The sequence below is a fragment of the Melozone crissalis genome, unplaced genomic scaffold (assembly GCF_028551555.1).
Source record: "Melozone crissalis strain CALT ecotype California unplaced genomic scaffold, PUWL_Pcris_2 ptg000029l_1, whole genome shotgun sequence".
Taxonomy (NCBI): Eukaryota; Metazoa; Chordata; class Aves; order Passeriformes; family Passerellidae; genus Melozone; species Melozone crissalis.
In genome coordinates, this window is record NW_026535807.1 from 18,951,195 (window position 1) to 18,971,260 (window position 20,066).

Sequence of the window (20,066 nt, forward strand, 5' to 3'; positions counted from 1 at the left end):
TTTAACTATTTGGGGAACCCTTGACAGGTTCTCTAGGACAATTTAAGTCTTCGGAGAACGCCATAGGTTACTCAGGACAATTTACCTATTTGGGGAGCCCTTGATAGGTTTTTCAGGACAATTTACCTATTTGGGGAACCCTTTAGGTTCCTCAGGACAATTTGTGGAACGCTCGACAGGTTCCTCAGGATAATTTAACTATTTGGAAACCCTTGATGGGTTCCTCAGGACAATTTAACCATTTGGAGATCCCTTGACAAGTTCCTCCGGACAATTTAACTATTTGGAAACCCTTGATGGGTTCCTCAGGTCAATTTACCTATTTGGGCAACCATTTAGGTTCTCAGGACAATTTAACTATTTGGGGAACCCCTGACTGATTCCTCAGGACAATTGAACTGTTTAGGGAACCCTTTAGGTTTTTCAGGACAATTTACCTATTTGGGGAACCCTTGACAGGTTCCTCAGGACAATTTGGGGAGCCCTTGATATGCTCCTCAGGACTGTTTAACTATTTGGGGAACCCTTTAGGTTCCTCCATACAACTGAACAATTTGGGGGAGCCCTGATGGGTTCCTCAGGACAATTTAACTGTTTAGGGAACCTTTTAGGTTCCTCAGGACAATTTAACTCTTTGGGGAGCCCTTGACAGGTTCCTCAGGATAATTAAACACTTTGGGAGCCCTTGATGGGTTCCTCAGAGATATCTGAGGAGTTGCTGCTGAGTTCTCTTGGGGTTCCTGCAGAGTCCGGCGCTCTCGCGTAGGACATTTGGGAGTAACTGGAATTTCCCTTTGTTTCAGCCCTTCGTTATTTATGACATGAACTCTTTGATGATGGGGGAAGACCAGATCAAGTGCAAGCACGTGTCCCCACTGCAGGAGGAGAACAAGGAGGTGGCCATCCGCATCTTCCAGCGCTGCCAGTTCCGCTCCGTGGAGGCCGTGCAGGAGATCACCGAGTTCGCCAAGAACATCCCGGGCTTCGTCAACCTCGACCTCAACGACCAAGTGACTCTGCTCAAATATGGGGTCCACGAGATCATCTACACCCTGCTGGCCTCCCTGATGAATAAAGATGGGGTTCTCATATCCGATGGACAGGGGTTCATGACGCGGGAGTTCCTGAAGAGCCTGAGGAAACCTTTTTGTGACTTTATGGAGCCCAAGTTTGAGTTTGCTGTGAAGTTCAATGCACTGGAATTAGATGACAGTGACCTGGCAATATTTATAGCTGTCATTATCCTAAGTGGAGGTAAGTTCTCTCTTATTTATGTGGGATTTCAGAGAATTTATATGGGATTGACACCTTTAACTCCTGCCCAAACAGCAAAGTGCTCAGCACTGCATACTGGGAGTGAGTGCATTTACTCAGAGCTTTTTTAATCATTTTCAAATCTCTTTTTGTTGTTCACCTTTCATTCAATTCCAGACAGAAACTGAAAATGGAAATACCCTGATATTAGTGATGGAGCTGGAAATGCCTGCTGAGTCATCAGTTCATTTAGGCACAAAACAAAATCAGGGCTATCTTTTGGAAAACAGGAAGCGTGGAATTTTGCTGCCAGGAGCTAAAATTCTGTTTTTAAACCCTCAATTATATTGTGTGGCTTGCTAATTGCCCACAAACAGCTTTGACTACAGAACAATTCCAAAGCATAGGTGGTGTTGGGCTAACAGGGTTATGGTGTTTTTCAGTGTTCTTCCATTTGTGCAAGGTTTTGTTTGCCTTTAAAAGAAAGGGGAAATGCATTTTTCAGGAGAATTATGGTCCCCTAAAAAAAGAAAACAACCTAAAAAAAGAAAACACACAAAGGCGTTGTGTGCTTGTTCAGCTTTCTTCAGCTGTATCTTCACACATCATGCTTTGAGCAAAGCATGAACCTGAAATCCCAGGTATCAGACTGCCCACATTCAATTGAAAAAACTCTGAATTTCAGTTTTTCTGCAGCCAGCCAGTGTGTTCTGTGCTCCTGAGGTGATGTCACTGCTCTGGTTTGGGAATTAGTGCTGCCTACCAGGATTTATTTCACTCAGACACCTCCAGATTTATTCCAGGCAAATTGAAGCTCTGTTCCTTTGGCCAACACTCCCAAGGCAGTGATGTTGCACAAATAAAATCTTGCCCCACTGATTTGTGTGTATTTTGGCCCAAGGTGGAGCTGCACACATCCATGGCAGGAATGTGCTGAATGCTCTGGATTCGGCTCCTCCACAGAGCAGCTGAGGATTTTGTTATTAAATTACATTTCAGCAATCAGACACAACCTTGTGCTATTGTTCTAAAAGCAGCCCTGCTGCTGGGAGGGCACTCTGAGCTATATCTGCATTTAAATTCACCTCCAGTTCCTCCTGGAACTGGGTTTCATTCAGGAAAAACAAGGGGTCACAGCAGAATTTGTCCTGTTGATTCTGCTCCCAACAAGAATTCCTCCCAGGAATTTCCTTGTGCAAACCTTGGGCTCTGTGATCCCCCAGGGCTCTGCATTCATTCAGGAAGGAAAACACCTTGCTGGAGTATTTTTGGCTGGTTTTTATGAGGAGAGGAAAAGGAGAAATGGCACAAGCCTCTCAGGGCACTGCTCAGAACATGCCAATATTTTGTGGGTTTGGTATAATGAAATGTGACAGATGAGCAAAGGCCTCTCAAAATTCACTCCTCGCTGCAAAAAGGGAACTTGTGTTCAGCAGAGCCCTGTCCTCAGCAGGGTTTGGTTTCCACCAGAGGAAACAGGAATGATGTAACCAATGTCAGGTTTTAGATTGCAGGAGGACAGTGATTCACACACAATAATTAACTGGGTTGAACCAGATTTATCAGCATGACTCTTTTTTTTTTTTTTTTTTTTCCCAGAATAATTTGTAAACAGATGCTTGTAAAGAACTAATGAATTCCAATCAAATCACTGTAGCAAAACTCTGAAACAAATCTGTAGAGACATATAAATCCATTTAAATATAAATCAGTCCTTTCTAGGAAGTTCCTTTAATTTCAGCAAAGACCTCCCTATCTTTTTGCAGAACTTTTTTTCAAAAAACATGACAGCTGCTTGAAAAAACAAAAAAGTTTATGTTTTGAAAACAATTAAGCTTTGTTGCCAATTAAAGAAAGCTTTTATCATGGAATTTACAGCCAGATATGATATCTATTGAACTGGGTGTTAAAATATCTTGTGTGATATAAAACTAGGTCCAATTTCTCAGCTGTCTCAGACATTTCTGTAAGAGCTTCACCCTTGCAAAATTGGATTTGTGTAAGAACTATTTGAATACAGCAGGGTGATTTCACCGAGAACAGGATTTCCAAAGCAGAGCATCTCGAGGACTTGACTTGCTGCAGGAACCCTGCAATGCTTAAATCCCTTCATGAAATCCTGTGTACAAACATCTCTAACACAAAACCACTTTGTGAAACACAAAAAGCTCTAAATGTCAGTGAATCTGTGATTACCTGGTGAAATTTTGCTAATTCTGCTGGCTCCAGGGGGACTGGCTCTTGTGCAGCTCTAACAGAAGGGGAGAAAGGAAAGGGAAAGATAATTCCAGCTGGAACATCACACATGGAAAGCTTTTCCTTGGGAAGTGTTTGGAATTTGCCACAAATCCTATAAAACTCTTTAGCCTTTTGATAACCAAGCAGCTGCTTGTGCATGTTATCTCAAAAGGCAAAAAGCCCAAATCACAGCAATAAGGAGCTGACAAATTAACTGTAATAGCAACAGATGGGAAATACTCCCACAGTGGATTTTACTGTTCCTCGGTGCAGCCTCTCTGGGCCTCAGTTATTCCAAATGTTTCTCTGAACCCATTTCTGCAGAGCTGCTCTTACTGTTGGTGCTGTAAAACAAAGTCAGTGGCAAACAAAGTCTTGTATTCTGAATTTAATGCTGCTCAGACAGAGAGGCTGTGTGTGAGCATGGGATTTCACCTGGTCTGTGCAACAGAAATGCTTTTGGCCATCAGCAGCAGCAAACCCTCCTTACAACATCCTTCCAGCTGGGATGACTTTAAAAGACACACTTTGGTTAAATGAGATTTGGAATTATTCTTTTAAGAGATTTTCTTCTTCTGTGCCACTGAGACTCACCCTCAGTCAGCAGTGAGTGCTCTGCTGTACATGGGAAAGAACTGAAGCATCTTTAAAATATCACATCCACCTGAGCTGAAAAGGAACTCTGCCACAAGAAGGTTTAGGGAGAACGAGCTGGATAGCTCAATTTGGGCAGGAAAGATAATACTGCAAACCTTAATGGAATAATTCAATTTGTGAGCTGGGCAAACTCACTCAAGCAGGCTGGTGTCAAGCAAAGAAAAAGCTCAAAAGGGAATTTTGCAGTGTGGATGGACTCGAATTTTTGTGTATTATCTTCTGCAGTGGTTGGATAGAGGAGGAATGTTTGGATACAGGAATTTTGGGATACAGAAATGTTTGGATACAGGAATTTTAGGATACAGGACTGCTTGGATACAGCAGTTTTGGGATACAGGAATTTTGGGATATAGGAATGTTTGGATACAGGAATGTTTGGATCCAGCAGTGTTGGGATAGAGGAATGTTTGGATACAGCAGTGTTTGGATACAGGAATGTTTGGATACAGGAATTTTAGGATACAGGAATGTTGGGATGCAGGAATATTTGGATCCCTGTAAAGACCCACACCCTGCCTGTCCATGTGCAGTCAAACTGGTATTTAAATGCAGAGATGTTTCTAAAGTCACTTTTTCTGTTTTCTGTGTGGTTTTTACCTTAAATTTTAAGCCACAAGTTCCTGCTTCTGGTGTGTAAAACTATTCAATAATTTTGCTGCATTCTCAGCTCAGCAAAATTTGAATTTTTATCGCAGACTATTACCAAGAAGCAGTTCCTATTTCAGTGCCACACAAACCCTGCACTCTGGTTCAATGCCTGCAGTGATGATCTGCAGTTCTTGCTCAGATTACAAAGCATTTCTTTGTTCTGACAAACTCCTGGTGACTCCAACACATGTGACAGTCTCAGATGACAAACCTCAAAGTGCTGAGTCACATCTGCCTCAGCAAAAGAAAAAAGAAGGAGCACATGTGTTCACTCAGCCAGATCTTTGAGATTTTAAAATGGGCATTCAAAAGCAAAATGCATTTATTCAAAGATAGTAAAATGTAAAGACATGCAGGTGGCACTTTCATATGTGAGGACCAGGTAAAAGGTTGTAATTATTGCTAGGGACATGAAAGAGGCATCCAAATAAGTAGGTAAACAAACAAATAAAGTATTTTCCCCTGAGACAGTGTAGAATATTAATTTACACAAAGTGGTGCTGCTTGCTCTCAGAACTTTGGGGTTATTGGCCTTTCCCAGTCACTGTGAACATTTTTTAAAACAATTGAAGCAGCTGTATGACAATGAATGAAAACATAAAGAAACTGTGAGTAAATAAACATGATAAATAGCAGGAAATTGTGGTGCTCTTTTTCCTGCAAGGCACATCCCTCTGCAGCTCCTCACCACAAAAAAATTCATCTTTTGGTACAAAACCAAATTGGTCTGGAGCAGATCTATATTTAAGAGCATTTTAACAGCTTGAAATATACCATAATAGCTGGATGTTTAAGCTTTTGCCTCTTATTTCCTTTTTTTCCTGATTTAGATAAGTTTCTTGGAACAGAAGCAGCATTTTCCTCTGTAAGAGGTTTTTACTGAGAAAGTAAAGCAAACTGTCAACACCCAAAAAACACTGCCCATATCCTGAAGTTCTCATTCATGAAAAATCTCCCTTGCCTTCAATGGGAATTTTCCTTCCTCTTGAATTGCCTTATACAAAAATAACATCTGATAATCTCCTAGGCTTTTGTCAGAGTCATCTTTTCTGCCTCTGGTCCCACTGGGTCATTAAAAAATCATCAGACTGGGGTTTTTTCAAGGGGTTTTTCAGGATTTTATCCACTGCAGTCTCAGGCACCCAAATTCAGGGGGCTCCTCATAAATCCCAGACCCAGTGAAGTTTCCTCCTGGGCTCTGAAGACCAATATTTGAATTGGGATTGGCTCCTGAAAGATTCACACCCCAAAATCTTCCCAGCCCAAAGGAGCAGGGCAGGGGGAGCTGGATCTCAGGGGAAAGCGAGGCCACGTCTTCGTGCTCTCTGATCCTCTCTGTCCCTGCACACTGAGTCATGCCCAGCTAGCTCAGAGTTCAGCTGCAGCACACCAGGGGAATTGAAAGCTATCACAACCCTAAATTATTACCAGCTTTGCAAAGCTGAAATTTGGCAATTTTCAGAAAGACTTCAACTCAAATCTGCAGCCCATTCAGGTAATCAAAAAATAAGTATCTAATACTTAGCCAAAATTCTTTAGGTATCCTTAAAAAACTGCTCAAAAATTAATAAAAATGAACCTTTTTTATATTTACTCCAGCCTTTCTGAACCAGATTTTGTGGTGTTATCAGTTGGATGGGATAAATAAATGATGTCTGCAAGACGAGCACACGGACAAACAAATATCCAAGTTCACACTCAAAATTACTTTTATTCCTATCTTTGAAAAAACTCTGCCTGAAGCTCCCCTCCTGGAGAGCTGAGTATCCTTTCCTGATCAGTGACCTTCGTTTTCATGGCTCCCTCGTTGGTTTTCCTGCCAGCTTTGCCTTTTAGTTTACACTGCAGTTTTTCCCCCATGAGGTAAAGCCGTGTATTTATAAAGAGCTTTGTTTGCTCCCTGCCTTTCTGCCAGCACAACTCGAGCTGAGTTAGGAGAACTCTCTGCTCAGAAAGGTTACCAAGATCACAGGAAATAACAGCTTATTTTTGATGTTTTTAATGGAGATCAGCCTCTCCTCCTTGCTGAAATGGAATTATTGCCTCAGGGAAGTGATTTAAGCCTTGCAGTAGGCACTGCTTTTCATTGATCAAGCTATGAAAATAATTTCATAGCTACACAGCAAATTTTATTTAAATTATTGACTCTTTTCATGATTCATTATGATATTTGGGATGTGTTACCCAGTATTAAGTATTTTAGCAGTAACAAATTCATTGTCATATGTGAGAATTGAACAAAGTTAAGTATCTTTCATTGCTCAGACATTCAACATTTCATAAACTGTCAGTGCTGGAGAATCAAATAATCTGCAGGAGCTGGAGCTGAGTTTATGCTTTTTTTTTTTTTGCTTTTTTTTGGGGTTTTTTTTGTTGTTTTTTTTTTTTTTTTTTTTGATGGGTTCACATCCACCTTAGCAGGAAACATTTCTAGTGGCAGCAGCTACATGCAAATCCATCATACATATTGATTTTCCAGAAGTGAATTATCTGATACAGATTGTTTATCCCCCAAGGATTTCACTCTTTTTCCCACACACACTCCCAGTTTACTGTGGAAAATCCACTCATTTAATCCACTGCAATAGATTAAACCTAGAGAAGTGTCAGTGGATAAACCTAGTTCTAGAGTATAAAATTAGTTCTAAACCCCCTCTGAGCAATCCCAGTGAAATCTTACAAGCTACCTGATGGTCAGACAGCTCTCAGGAAACGCCATCTGTAAAGGCTTCATTTGGTAAGAAAGGTGTAAGAAATTAATGCATAGGATTTATGCTATGAGGCTGATAAACTCCCAACCCTTTTTTTTCCCACACCAGCTAGGGGAAATATTTCCAATTCTAAAATTTGAATCTAAATCTAAATCCTAAAAGTCCTTTGAACAGATCCCAGGGAAAGTAGCCTTTGTAAGCAGATCCCTTACAAAGTACCTTTGTAAGCTAAGAATCACATAAGAAATTAATGCAGAAAATCAATGTTTTGGTGCTGATAAACTCCCAACCCTTTTTTCCCCCAGACCACCTAGGGGAAATGTTTCCAATTCTAAAATTGGAATCTAAATCCAAATCCTAAAAGTCCTTTGAGCAGATCCCAGGGAAACCTTATAAAATACCTGATAACCAGAGAGCTCCCAGGCAATGCCATCTGAACTTGCTAAGAATCACATAAGAAATTCATGCAGAAAATCGATGTTATGGTGCTGATAAACTCCCAACACCTTTTTTCTCCAGACCACCTAGGGGAAATGTTTCCAATTCTAAAATTTGAATCCAAAACTAAATCTAAATCCTAAAACTCTTGTGAGCAGATCCCAGGGAAACCTTACAAACTGCCTGATGGCCAGAGAGTTCCCAAGCAATGCCATCTGAATTTGCTAAGGAATACATAAGAAATTAATGCATAAAATCAATATTACAGTGCTGATAAACTCCATAATCTCCCAACCCTTTTTTTCCCCAGACCACCTAGGGGAAATATTTCCAATTTTAAATTAGAATCTAAATCGAAATCCTAAAACTCTTGTGAGCAGATCCCAGGGAAACCTTACAAACTGCCTGATGTCCAAGCAGCTCTCAAGCAATGCCATCTGAATTTGCTGAGAAACACGTAAGAAATTAACACAGAAAATCGATCTTATGGTGCTGATAAACTCCCAACCCTTTTTTTCCCCAGACCACCTAGGGGAAATGTTTCTAAGACTAGTCCTAAAACTCCTTTGAGCAGATTCCAGTGAAACCTTACAAAGTACCTCCTGATGGCCAGACAGCTCCCAGGCAATGCCATCTGAGTTTGCTGAAAAACACGTAAAAAATTAATGCAGAAAATCAATGTTATGGTGCTGATAAACTCCCAACACCTTTTTTTCCCCAGACCACCTAGGGGAAATGTTTCCAAGACTAATCCTAAAACTCCTTTGAGCAGATTCCAGTGAAACTTTACAAACAAACTTGTCTGATGGCCAGAGATCTCCCAGGCAATGCCATCTGAACTTGCTAAGATTCACATAAGAAATTAACGCAGAAAATCGATGTTATGGTGCTGATAAACTCCCAACCTTTTTGTTCCCCAGACCACCTAGGGAAAATGTTTCCAAAATTAGTCCTAAAATTTCTTTGAGCAGATCCCAGGGAAACCTTACAAAGTACCTGATGGCCATTCAGCTCCCAGAAAATGCCATCTGAATTTGCTGATAAACACATAAGAAATTAACACAGAAAATCGATGTTATGGTGCTGATAAACTCCCAACCTTTTTTCCCCCAGACCGCCCGGGGTTGCTAAATGTGAAGCCCATTGAAGACATTCAGGACAACCTTTTGCAAGCCCTGGAGCTGCAGCTGAAGCTGAACCACCCTGAGTCCTCGCAGCTGTTTGCAAAGCTGCTGCAGAAAATGACGGACCTGAGGCAGATCGTGACGGAGCACGTGCAGCTCCTGCAGGTCATCAAGAAAACCGAGACGGACATGAGCCTCCATCCTCTGCTCCAGGAGATCTACAAGGACCTGTATTAATGAGCAGAGCAGCTGTTATCCCCTGACATGATGTATGTTCTTCAGATTGCACTATTTCTATGAGGGAAAAACTTGGCGTACCTAAGAGATTACTGTGAAACAGCATTTAAAAAGAGAGAGCTTAGTATAGTAGATCTATTTTATGCATATTGTTTATAAAGACACATTTACAATTTACTTTTAATATTAAAAGTATCTATATCATGAAATTGTTGGCAGTATTTTCAGAATTAATTTTTTTAACTACGTTATTTCTTACAATCGCTTGTCCGAGTATGATCGATGCTTCACTCAAGCATGCACTTAAATTTTCAACTCAATAAAAACCTTTCTCCTTGAGCATTCCCAGGGAAATGTTTGAAGCATTAACGTTCAGCTTTGTGCTCCTGAGGCAGCAGCACAGTGAAATTCAGTCCCAGATTGGTGCAGCTTCCCAGGAGAGCCTGCAAGGCCAAAGGGAGAAAGAAGTGTCAGGTGTGAAAACGTTCGTGCCTTCCATAACATAACAAGGTTGGACACTGGCAGAGCTCTGCAAAGGGTGTAAGGAGAGATCAGGGCACTCCTTTGGGGGCAAACTGAGAAATCAGATGCCATTTCAAGAGCTCATTAATGACGAATATGCAGTGCTCAGCACTCCTAGGAAACAGAGACCTTTTGATTCCTCTGCAGGTGGAGCAGCAGCTACTCCAATTCCCACCCCACAGCAGCCAGGGCTGAGCTGGAATGGGTTGGTACAAACCTCTTGGCCCGAGACCTTCCCAATTATTTAATAAACTGCCCTTGAACAGCAGTCAAAATATCATGGAAAATTGGGAAATTGTGACAAATTAACTCCTAAGCAAAAGCAAGGTTTAGATTAATTCTTGTGTAAATATAAAGCTGTGATGGAGACTCTGCACCCTAAATCCGACTTGAGCTCCAGGTGCTCATCCAGGGGTGCTGGGAGATGTTCCTGCTGTTGAGGTTGTTGGTTTTCTTGCATGTGTTGCCCTGTATTGTCACCTCAGAGTTCCACAGGGAGCAGAGCACAGCAGAGTGAGCAAATTTAGCAGAAGATAAATTTCCTAACAATGTCATTTTGGGGTATTCTTGTTGCTCAGGTGAGATTCCCATTTCACCTGCCCGCCTTTGATAGTTTGTGAATGTGACCCCTGAATACATCAAGCAGGGGGGGACCCACAGCGGTGGACCAGGGGAGGGAATACTGGGGAAAAGCCACTTTTTGTAATTTATATATCAAAATAAGGAGAGGTCCCCAATAGCCTTGGTTTCCTCCTCGTGTCTATATTTTATTTATGTAGCAAAAAATGTGCCTTAAACTGAGACAAGGGGAGTGGTGATTCCCAAGTGGACAAAGAGGTGAAGTAGGTGTGAGCAGGATCTTCAGGGAGTAGAAATTGGCTCTGCTCCTAACACAGGCCTTAAAACTCTTAAGCCAATGCAAATGATGCAATAAAGGAGCTCTGAGAGGTAAATACTAAAATTAATCCTTCAGCTCATGCCTGCTGCACCTGGAAAGGTTTCCTGCTGCAGATTCCAGGGAACCTGTGGGCCTGAGGTCAGCAGTGAGCGCTGTTCCCACCAGGAAATTTGGGGAATTGGATCATTCAGCTCCAGGTGTGCAGCCCGGGGGTGGAATTGCACTGAGATAAATCACTGCCAGGCTGCAGCTCCGATCCTGCCAGGCTGGCAGTGAGGTCATCTCAGGTGGCTCAGGAGGGGTGGCCCTGGAGCACACAGAGCACTGCAGCTCATGCAGCTCATGCAGCTCATGCAGTTCACTGTAGCTCATGCTGCTCATTGCAGTTCATTGACGCTCATGCAGTTCATTGCAGCTCATGCAGCTCATTGCAGCACATGCATTCATGCAGTTCATTGCAGCTCATGCAGTTCATGCAGCTCATGCAGCTCATTGCCATTCATGCAGCACATGCAGTTCATTGCAGCTCATTGCAGTTCATGCAGCTCATGCTCAGCCCTGCAGCCTTGCTGCACATCTCAGGTGTTTCCAGCTGAGCATGGCCCTGGCAGGAGTTGCATCCACGCTTGGCTGTCACGGTGCAAAGGGAACGTTCTCCCTCTGGAGCGTTCTCCCTCTGGACCGTTCTCCCTCTGGAATGTTCTCCTTCTGGAACATTCTCCCTCTGGCTGGAGTCATTCCCCCCTGTCCATTTGCAGCGTTGCCTTCCCTCCCTGGGGGGAGAATTCCCAGAGCTGCCCCTCCCATGGAAGGGGGGTCACAGATGGGCTGGCACAGGGATGTGCCCCAGATCCTGCTCTGAATTCCTGCCACAGCAGCACCCAGCAAGAACCATGACTCTGAGCCTGCGTGTCTTAAACAATCCCATTTCCCATTGGCTTCCCTTCAAATGGAAGCCCAGAAGTGGCTTCAAACAAAAAGGAATTTTAGGGCGTGTCCTTGCAGGGGTAATATTCAAATTAATTTGAAAATAAGTGGCAGAGATGCTCTGACAGGGAAATTGAGTTCAGTACTTTGGTAAAGCACTGAAAAAAAAATCTGTGTAACCCACAGCACATTAACCAAAGAGCTTCATCCCTCTCCTGCAAGTGGTGATATTTCTGAAACTGTCCATTCAGCAGTGACAGTGCCTAAGCCACTCAGCCCAAAATCCCTGCATTCTGAGAGTGGTGATGGAGTCAGAACCAGAAGAGTTTTGCAGGAATGGGTGTTATCCTTTATGAGGATGAAGGCACTGAGTGCCCACAAGCCTCAACTTTTCCTTCAACTGTATCAGCTGCTCTAATAAAATCTGTTGTTCTCCCCACACCCTGTCTGCTGTCACATTTTGATGTTATTCACCATGTTTTCCTCAAGCCATGCAAAGTGTTAATACTTTCTGTGAGTTACTAATCACTGACATGCTCTGATTCTGAGTGGTTACATCATGGTTAAGAAGTTTTGCCTGAAATACTTTTCTACAAGAATAGGTCTTAAGGGAAAAATGTTCATTTAATGGACAATTGCTATGTACCAATTTAGAACAAATGACTGTTATGAGGATATGAAAACATCTTCTCAAAAAATAGCATTTTCTCTTGTGAATTATATTCAGAATTTTGATCTAATTGTAAATACTTTCTGTTTCTATGGGACTTTATTTATTAAAAACACAAACTTGCTAATGGGAGTTCAGCAGTAGATTGTAATACTTTCAGACTCTCTGGAGTTTTGGGTAGAATGGGCTGTGCCATAAATGAACAATTTGGGTTTTGATCTTCAGTGCTACTAAAAACATTTAACAACTCAAAAATAGCAGCAGTCAGCTGGTACATGAAGAGCTTCATTTTGCTGGTGCTGTGCTGCCCCTCAGTCCTGTGTGAAATCCTCAGGGATGCTGTGGGATCCTGGGCATTCCCACAGGCTGTGGGACTGCTGGGCTGCCATTCTGCCTTGTGTTTCACACTGATCTGCTTTTCCTGTGGAAAACCTGCAGGCAAATGGAGCCCAGGCAAAGTCATTAGGTGTCCCTGTCACATCCAGCCCCTTCCCCTGGCCCTGGCAGGCAGCAGAACATTCCTTGGAGGAGCATTCCTTCCTGTTCCACAGGGAAAGTTTCCTTCTTCAGGCAACGTTGGTGACCATTTCTCCAGCAAATGTTGCTGTGAGGGCCTGGAATGGAAATTGAGAGGACAAAAAGCATTTCCAGCATCCCCAGTGCTGCAGCCCAGACCACTTTACTGACAGTTTCCATAAAACCATGGAAAACCCTTTCGTGCCCCTGGTGCAGGTGCTTCACCTCCCTTCAGCCCTCCCTGACAGAACCTTCTCCCAGCACTCCAAAACATGGGAAAATGGAAAATAATGGGAAATGGGAAAATGGGAAAATGGGAAAGGGGAAAATGGGAAATGGGAAATGGGAAATGGGAAATGGGAAATGGGAAATGGGAAATGAGAAATGGACTTGCCAGGAGCTGCTGAGCCCCTTCCCCAGCTAACACATCACAGGTCCAGCACTCCAAAACGTGGGAAATGGGAAATGGGAAAATGGGAAATGGGAAATGGGAAATGGACTTGCCAGGAGCTGCTGAGCCCTTTCCCCAGCTAACATATCTCAGGTCCAGCACTCCAAAACATGGGAAATGGGAAAATGGGAAATGGGAAATGGGAAAATGGGAAAATGGGAAATGGGAAATGGGAAATGGGAAATGGGAAATGGGCTTGCCAGGAGCTGCTGAGCCCCTTCCCCAGGTCCAGCCACTGTGGGCACAGACAAACCCTGAGGGATCAGCATTTAATATTTGATATGTAGATGTAAACTCTGTCTTGAGGTTGAGTGCATTTCAATGGGACTTTTTTCCTTTTAAATAAGAGGCGATATCCCTTAAATTGATGTCACACCAACTTTGCAAACACAAGCAATACAAAGCTGCAGCTAGAAGAAGGAAAACAAATATGAGGGGGGAAATCCCCAGCAAACCCCTCCTGGCTCAGCAGCTCAGTCCCACACCAGTCAAATAACTCAAATTTTCATTCAAACACTGGAAAAAATGATGGGTCTCATCACAAATCCCATTCCAAGTGGCTGTTCTGAAAACCAGGGGTTAAAAATCAGCTGCACAGGGCTGAATCCCAACCCCATGGATACAAGGAATGTGTAGCTCCACTCTTCTCAGCCCTGGAAATGGTGGGTGCAGGAAAAACAATTCCTGAACTGCTGGATTTTCCTTTGGACACACAGGGGATGCAGAGGAAATTAGGCAGCACATCTTCACTGGCCTGAGGTAAACACTCAGGAGGCAAAGACTGAGCCAGCAAAGGAAGAAAGGAGGAAATGATTCCACAGCTTTGGATGCAGTGTAATAGGGTTAGATCTGTGTGTGTGCAGGATTTTACCTTTATTTTTTCCTAAGAGCCAAATGCCCCATGGACTTGGTGTTTGCAAGAAGTTTCAGTGCACCAAAGCCAGTAAACAGCACCTCTAAATTTATATGCTCCCAAAATAGGAAAGGTTTCCTCAAATCACAATCTCTTTTACTGCATCTCTTTATTGCTGAATGTGGTGAATACTGAAGTTTTGCAAGTCTGTAGCTTGGCTGGATCCTGGGGCAGGAACTCTCTGGGCAAGTCTTGCTCTGGGCAGGCATTAGTCAAGGCAGCAGCTCTCAGATTTTTGGGGTTAAATGCTTCAGGACTCCTTTGAAATGTGAAATTAATTTGCTTTGAGAGCTCTCCGCGAGCGGCTGAGAGCAGCTCCCCGCTCTCAAGCAGGACAAGTTTCCAGTTGGGATTTTGCAAACTGAACGTGGCTCCAAGCCCTGCTTCACAAAAGGGTAAAGCCAAAACAAGAGCTTTAGCTGCCAGTGAAAATAGTCCTTCCATTGGGACACAAACTGGTTAAGGGCTTTCTTTTTAATTATTGAGCTCCCTCACGGTGCTGGAAGTGGGGAGCACTTTGAGCAGAGCGTTGGCCAAGAGGAGCATCCATTGCTCATTCTGTGCTGTGCTGCTGCCCAAGGAGGCTTTTCCAGTGCATGGAGACAGCAGGGAGAGCTGGAGTCTCCAGAGGCAGGGAGGGAAGGAGGAGCACGCAGCTCCATTGGTTCTCACCCTGGGAAGAGCTGGCAGAGCAGGAGAGGATCCTGTCCTGCTGCTGCAGGGGTGATTAAAGCATTCTGTTGTGTCAGCATATCCTCAGCCTGTTAGTGCTAACTCTCAGCTGGCCATATCCTGCCAGATTTGCAAGCAAAGCCTGCCAAGCCATCTCAACAAAAATGTAGCTTTAAATATTATAAATGATGCTGCATTTTGCTGTGGAAATGTTTCCTGAAAAGGCTGTTCCAAAACATCCTTTATTGTTGGGGGAGGGGAGTGAAAGGGGCCTGGGAGAGGGAGGAGGGAGGAAAAAGAGCTACTTTTAATAGACTTTTTTTTTTCCTTTTGAGGCCACAGATTCATTTCACATCATTCTGTAAGACCAAATGGATATTTTATTTTTTTTCCCAGTGACTATAAAACATTACAGTAATAATTTCGTATGTAAGTTTTGGCAAGTGAGCTGGAGTGGGAGGAAGGACAGAGGGCATCTGATTTTCTGAAGGATTACAGTGAGGGATTTTGCAATTGATCAGTTAGCAAAACCTTCTTGGTGAACATCTGCTTGCTGGCAAGGCAGATCTGAGTTCTGCCTGCTGCAATAAATGAGAAATCTCAGCAGAGGGGAGGAGGTGGCTCCTGGAACAAGGGCAAGCTTTGGGTTCTAGACCTTAAAAAATGGATTTGGGTCTCTGTTGATAACAGGATGGTATCAGGGGCTGATCAGTGAGATCTCCTTGAATCAGCTGCTCCTGGTGAAGTCTGGTTGCTGGGTTTCCCTCCATGGCACAGAACCCAAACCTGAGCTCTGACCCCCAGCAGAACCCTGAACATAAATTAGTGCAGGGACACAAATCCAGAGCTGTTCATGGTCACAGCTCCAGGGAGATCCTTTGGGGAGCAATGCAGACTCCCAAAATTCCCTCCCAGCTCAAAGCAGAATCAATGAAAGGAGAGCAATGATCAGAGCCCTGCAGTCAGAAGAAAATTGAGATGTACAATGCAAAGGAATGGGTTTGTTGCTGTGTGTTGGAATCCAGGTTATGTTAAACTTGCTGTCTCTTTGCTGAACTCCAATCAAAAGATCCAGGAGCTCTTTAGCTGAATATTTCCCCAGCTGAATATTTCCCCTTTTCTCTTCAGTTTTCACATTTTAATGTGGATTAATGTGATTCTTTCCAGACTGGTAGGAAAGGCACAGGGATGTGCAGGTTCCTCTGCATCTGGACTCTGCCTGAACAGCCTGAGTAAAATATTTGATATTTTCAGTCCATGCATTTTTACAGTAAAGTATAAACAGGGGTAATGAAGCCAGATTCAAAGATGGGACTTCCACAGTGCTTTGACTCTCCAAAATCAATTTATAAAATTAAATTCCCTGAGTTCTCCTATTAAGCTTGGACTTGCTGTTCTGTGGGAAAGGACAATGAAAAATGACTACCAGAGACAGGTTTGTTCTTAATATTAAAAATAAAACTAAATTAATAATCAATTAATAGTTTTTTTTACCTTGTAGTTGTTATTGACAAAAAATAAAAATAAATGAAGGTGGTGGAAATTTAACTGGGAGTTCTTCCCCTTTTTTTCTGGGAGGACTCAGCACTGAGGGCTCTGCATTTCCCATGCAATTCCAAGGTGCAGACTGCTGCAAGTGCCATTCCAGAGCTCAAATGGCCTGGGGGCAATGGCATCACCCCCAGGTGAAGTGACAGGGATGAAGTTGTGCTAAGAAATGGATTTTGGAAGCACAACAGGGTTGCAAATGCGGCTTGTAGGAGTTACCTGGAGGGCTGGGTGCTGAGGCGGGCACTGGCAGCAGCCAGCAGCGAAAGTTCTGTGTCACAAAGAGGGGATTTTCTGATGGCAGCTGTTGCTGGTTCCCAAAGGCATCACCTTTCATTTGCCCCTTGGATTGTGAGGTGTTCATGAGAGGTACCATAAGAAATTGTCAGTAGTGGAAATTATACAATTTAACCCAGATATTGTCATGGGAAGGGTCGGGTTGGGTTGGGTTGGGTTGGGTTGGGTTGGGTTGGGTTGGAAGGGACCTTTAGGAACATCCAACTCCCATGGGCAGGGATGTGCTGTGAGGGAGGAGCCAGTGGGCTGTAAGGCACCCAGTTATGAATTTTATATAAAATCTCTCCTCCCTGTTTGCTCTGCACTCCCTTTGGAACACAATAAAGCTGAGCTGAACCAGCAGCAAGGCTGGCACAGAGTTAACCCAGAGTTTCACTGGAAACTGCTCAGTGCAGGGACAGAGCCTCAAACCTGGGATCAACCTAGAATGGGGAACTGCTCATGTTGGAGAAAAATCCCATTTGTGGCACCACTTAGGGGCTCATGGTTTGGGTTCTGTCCACTCTCAATCAGAGGAGGTTTCCAGGAGAAGCCTTTGAGCCAGGATTTGCAGGATTGGCCCCCATGGGATGATGCACAAATGGGGTTTGTGTTCCCAGGGAGGAGGGGTTTGGGTGCCCAAAGGGAGCAGGATTGGATCCTAAATGGAACCCTGGGGATACCTGTCCCAAAAATGCAGAAGGGATGTCTGAAGAACAGCAAAGGCAAAGCGATTTGAAGGATAAATCAGGCATTAAAACAGTGAAAAGGGATTGCCATGAGCACAGTGTGAATCCTGCACTGACCCTAGCCTGGGCTCATCCTCACTCAATTCCAGTGGCTGAGAAATCTCTTTCTGTACAGCCAGAACCCTCAGATTACCCTTGCAGGAGCTCTGTCATTCAGTTTGGGCACTGTTAAAGCAGGAGAAGAGAGGAGAGGAGCTGCTGTGGCCCCAAGGTCTCTCCCTGCACAGGAGCAGTGCCAGGGCCGGCCTGTGCCCCTGCTGCCCCCCAGACCCTCCCATTGTCCCCAGCTGCTGTCCCTGCACCCTGCTGTCCCTCAGTGCCTGTCCTGCTCACAGCTCTGGCCCTTTGGTTTGGGGACACGAATGAGAGCAGATTTCCTGCCCCAGCCCGTGGTGCCAGGGCAGGAGCTGTCCCTGCCCTCCCCACACACCCTGGGCACCTCAGGAGAGCCCCTGGGCAGCTCCAGCAGGGCAGAACTGTTGGGAGAGTAGCTAGGAATTGGAAAAGTACAAAGCCGTGGCTAACTCCAAGTCCTGCACTTGCAAGATAGCGTGTCCTTGGGCCTAGCTGTGGTATGATAACAAATAGTGAAGGAGGCATGAGAAAAGAGAGATGTAACCCCTAAGGAATGGGGAAGAGCTGATGTTGTGGTGTGGCCAATGGACGGTGTAAATTACAGAATATTCATGAGCTCATTACTTGCTGTATAAGTGTCTGACGCTCTCTTCAATAAACGGAGCTTGCCGATCTCATATTGAGCATCTCAAGTTTTCCCTGCACCCCACAAATGGCTCATTCTGCAGCACAGAGCCTTCTCCAGAGCTCTGGGAGGGAGGGAGGGAGGGAGCTGAGAGCTCCACAAACACAAAACCTCCTTCTTCATCAGCCTCATCCCAATAACAATCTCCATCCACTCTGAACAGAGAGCCTCACCTCCTTCTGACAATGAAAATTCATTATCAACTTCAAAATGTCACAGACATCTTTTTCACTAAAAATCCTTTCTTTAGGATTTTCCCTTCTGGGAAGCTGAGGCTGCAGAAAAAGAATGTAAACAATGGTTATCTGCTGCTGTGGAATGCAACAGGTGGATTCTTGATTGGGCCATCTTGAATGTTTATAATGAATGGCCAATCAAGGACTGAGCTATCTCGGACAGAGTCTGAGAGAGTTGGCTTTGTTATCATTCTTTTCTATTCTATTCTTAGCTTAGCTAGCTTCTGAGGAACCTTTTCCTTCTATTCTTTTTAGCATAGTCATAATGTAACATATATATAATAAAATAATAAATCAAGCCTTCTGAAACATGAAGTCAACATTCTCGTCTCTTCCCTCACCTGAAAACCCCTGTGACCATGGTCACATCCAAATCCCCATCAGCCTAAAAACAGACTTCTACTCCCTTACCTTCCTCCCCATTGCATTGTTGGTATCATGGTCCATCCTACAATTTACAACACGAGATATGGCCTCAGACCCCTGCATTACAACATTGTTCACCCTGTTGTGCTCATTGCAGGCCATTCCCTGCCCCTGCCTCTCCTGAGGGAGCTCTGGCACAAACAGCAGCCTCAGGAGGTGCCAGGGCAGGGATGGAGCCCTGTCCTTGTGTCCCTGTCCCTGTCCCTGTCCCCTCTCTGGCTGTGCCATTCCCGAGCTCTGGCTCCAGCAGGGCTCACAGAAATCACCAGGGCTGTGCAGAAATGCACATTTCAGCCCCTGCCATGGTGTGGGGACAGTGTTGAAACCCTTGTGCAACTCACACACTGCAGGGACAGCCGTGTCCAGGAGACACAACAAACATTCCCCTGCACATCAAACCAGCCTTCCAGGAGGAGGGCATGGAGCTCTTTCCCAATCTGCCATGCTCTTTGTTGCTTGGTTTTTGGGTTCATTTTACATTTTTTTAAAAGACATTCCAAAGTGCCCTCCAGAATTTTGGAGAAACTTCTTGTGCGCATTCTATTTTTTTCCCCCTTTTCATTAAAAAAAATGACAGCAAGCAAACAAACGAGTCCCATGCTGCAGATCAGACAATGTTTCTTCACAGGGTTTGAAAGCTGTTGGTTACACAAACACAATTCCTGCTGCCAGCAGCGAGCTGACACATCCTTGGCATGCCTGGGGAGCCTTAAATCAGTGGGTGCATCCTGCCTGACAGCAGAGCAGCAAAATCCCCCTGAAGAGGTGCAGGGGAGAGATTTTTGTGAAAAATCTCCTTGGATAGAAGAGATTTTTGTTGAAAAATATTTTTTGTTGAAAATCTCCCCTGGATAGGTGCAGGGGAAGTGTTTTTGAGGAAAATCTCCCTTAGAAAGGTGCAGGGGAAGAGCTTTTTATTGAAAATCTCCCTTGGATAGGTGCAGGGCAAGAGTTTTTTGTTGAATTCTCGCTCAGAAAGGTGCAGAGAAGAGTTTTTGTGGAAATTTTCCCTTGGATAGGTGCAGGGAACAGCTTTTTGTGGAAAATCTCCCTTAGAAAAGTGCAGGGGAAGAGTTTTTGTTCAAAAAAGATTTTTTGTGGGAAACCTCCCTTGGATAGGTGCAGGGAAGAGCTTTTTTGTTGAATTCTCCCTTGGATAGGTGCAGGAGAATAGCTGTTTATTGAAAATCTCCCT

General features: G+C 44.0%; 1 protein-coding gene across 1 annotated transcript in view; it reads left to right on the plus strand.

Annotated features, from left to right (window-relative positions):
* Window positions 1-9,574, plus strand: part of PPARG (peroxisome proliferator activated receptor gamma) — a 56,348-nt gene extending 46,774 nt beyond the window's left edge. Inside the window, exons 7-8 of the mRNA XM_054280929.1 lie at window positions 804-1,254; window positions 9,060-9,574. Coding sequence (XP_054136904.1) covers window positions 804-1,254; window positions 9,060-9,307 — 699 coding nt within the window. The 3' untranslated portion in view covers window positions 9,308-9,574. The remainder of the gene's footprint in view (window positions 1-803; window positions 1,255-9,059) is intronic.
* Window positions 9,575-20,066: the final 10,492 nt, after the last annotated feature.